At 41.9% G+C, this 2234-nt stretch overlaps 1 protein-coding gene across 1 annotated transcript in view; it reads right to left on the bottom strand.

Annotated features, from left to right (window-relative positions):
- Positions 1-1338, bottom strand: part of LOC109433664 (mucin-3B) — a 37407-nt gene extending 36069 nt beyond the window's left edge. Inside the window, exon 1 of the mRNA XM_062860092.1 lies at positions 511-1338. Within this exon, the coding sequence (XP_062716076.1) occupies positions 511-1338 (828 nt within the window). The remainder of the gene's footprint in view (positions 1-510) is intronic.
- Between the last annotated feature and the right edge of the window lie 896 nt (positions 1339-2234).

The following is a 2234-nucleotide window of genomic DNA, read 5'->3' as shown; positions in this document are numbered from 1 at the left end:
TGGCAGTGTACACTGAAATAAATTTTGTTGTGGAAACTACCGATTCCATAGTAAAATTACTAACCGTACCTATGATTCTCAACCGACAACAAAATCTGTTAAGGTAACTGAAATATGCTCGAAATTACAATGCATTGAAGTAAATTCAACTAAAAGCATAGTCGTCTCAACAACAGAACATTGTTAATTTTTCAATTCAATTCAATTCAATTTAATTTATTTGTCCAGAATTCAACTTTCTTATATCTACTATTCACATTTACACTTCAGAGATTTGGTTTACCTTTCAACTGAGAGAATAATTCAATTCATATTATGAGACATAAATACACAGAACAAAAATTACTAGCTACTTTCAGCTATTTTAGGGAAAAGAATGCGAAAAACCCTAGATCTCAGATTATCTTAAAACTAGTATCACAGATGTTGAGGAAAGAGTGCTCCGATGAGCGGATTCGCTGACATCTCACAGGAAGTCCTGAAGGATCTCTTGGCTCGTTCAATGCTTGCATCGACGGTGTCGACTCCGGCCAGCTTGTGGAGATCATCGGTCGGATACCGAGGGTTTAAGTTGTGAACCATCTTGAGCAGCTTGTTCTGTTTCACCTGCAGCCTTTTGCGGTGAGATTTAGCACAGTTTCCCCAAACCGCCGATGCATAGGTGATCATTGGTCGGATGACGCACTTGACCACCAGCAGCTTGTTCTTAATGTGCAGCTTCGACCGTCGATTCAGCAGGGAGTACAGCGCTTTGGTAGACCGATCAACCTTTCCGGCGACGTAGTTCACATGTTTGTCGAACTTCAGCTTCTTGTCGAACAGCACTCCAAGATATGTGACTTCATCGTCCCATGTAGTTGGCTGACCATTGACCGTAATCGACCTGCGGGGAAGGTGTCGAGCAGCACGCCTCTTCGTGAAGAAAATCGACTGCGTTTTTCCTGCGTTCAATTTGATTCGCCACTTCCGTTGGAACTCCTGGAGATTGTTCATCGCCGCTTGGAGGTGAGTAACGACTATTTCCGGATCTTTGTCCGACGCTAGGAAAGCCGTGTCATCCGCAAAGAATGCGTATGATACACCGTCTACCATCAGTACGTCAGAAGTGAGGACGTTGTAGAGAATCGGACTCAGGACTGATCCTTGAGGCACGCCAAAGGGGATGTTGTGGGTGCTGGAGTTTTCACCATTCACGGCAACCGTGAAAGTACGATTAGAAAGGAACGATTGCACAATCTTGACCAGGTAGAGTTGGAGATTCGAGCGGAAGAGCTTGTACACAACAGCGTCTTGCCACACGGAGTCGTAGGCTTTTTCCACGTCGAGAAGGACACGCATATTACAACACAGTATGGTTAAAAATGCAATGCTCATTTGTTAAATTAAGATTATTTTTGGTAATGTTAACTGCACTGCTAGTTAAGTTGACAGTGTTTTAGTGGAATTAACTGGAAATTGTTGTCGGTTGAGAATCATAGGTGGGAACGTTCAAAAATTACGTCCAACATTTGGGGGAGGGGGGGGGGGTCTACAAAAGTGTGACACTACGTGTATTAGGTATAGGGAAAATGCGTGACAGAGGGGGGAGGGGGGGTCTAGAAATCCCAAAAATTGATGGACGTAATATTTGAATCTTCCCGGTACGGTTAGTAATTTTACTATGGAATCGGTAGTTTCCACAACTAAATTTATTTCAGTGTAGAAGAGCAACAGAGCAACCTGTGGGGCGACCTACACTCAGAAAAAAATCTATACTAAATAGTATACATCCCACGCTAAATCACTATTCGCCTGGTTGACCCCAGCCTAGTTTAAGTGCGGAAAAAACTGGCCTAGTATAACTTGAATATATACGTATTCTAGTATAACCATGGTATACCGTGCCTAGTTTAACCGTGATTTAGTTAAAAATGATTAAGATTTGTTTTGCTTTGGTTTTTTTTAACAATTCAACAATCATTGCGACAAAATGAAACAATCAGTTAAGTTTTATTTAGTGAAATACATACAATTAGTTAAGACCTCTCCACTCTCTGGCTCTGAACATTCTTTGCGAAACGGAATCCACTTTGATTTCACGATAGTGAGTTGCGTATATGGCTGAATGTTTCCGGCGACACTCTGTGACTTGGGCTGTTCTGGGAATCAGTATGGCGTTGCCCGATCTGCCTATGGTAGTACCTAAGAAAAATATTCAATTATTAACAAACGGGCACCGGGAAGTAATGTTTAAA

The sequence above is a fragment of the Aedes albopictus genome, chromosome 1 (assembly GCF_035046485.1).
Source record: "Aedes albopictus strain Foshan chromosome 1, AalbF5, whole genome shotgun sequence".
NCBI classification, from domain to species: domain Eukaryota; kingdom Metazoa; phylum Arthropoda; class Insecta; order Diptera; family Culicidae; genus Aedes; species Aedes albopictus.
The sequence above is the reverse complement of the archived record's forward strand: the minus strand, read 5'-3'. Positions and strand labels throughout refer to the sequence as shown.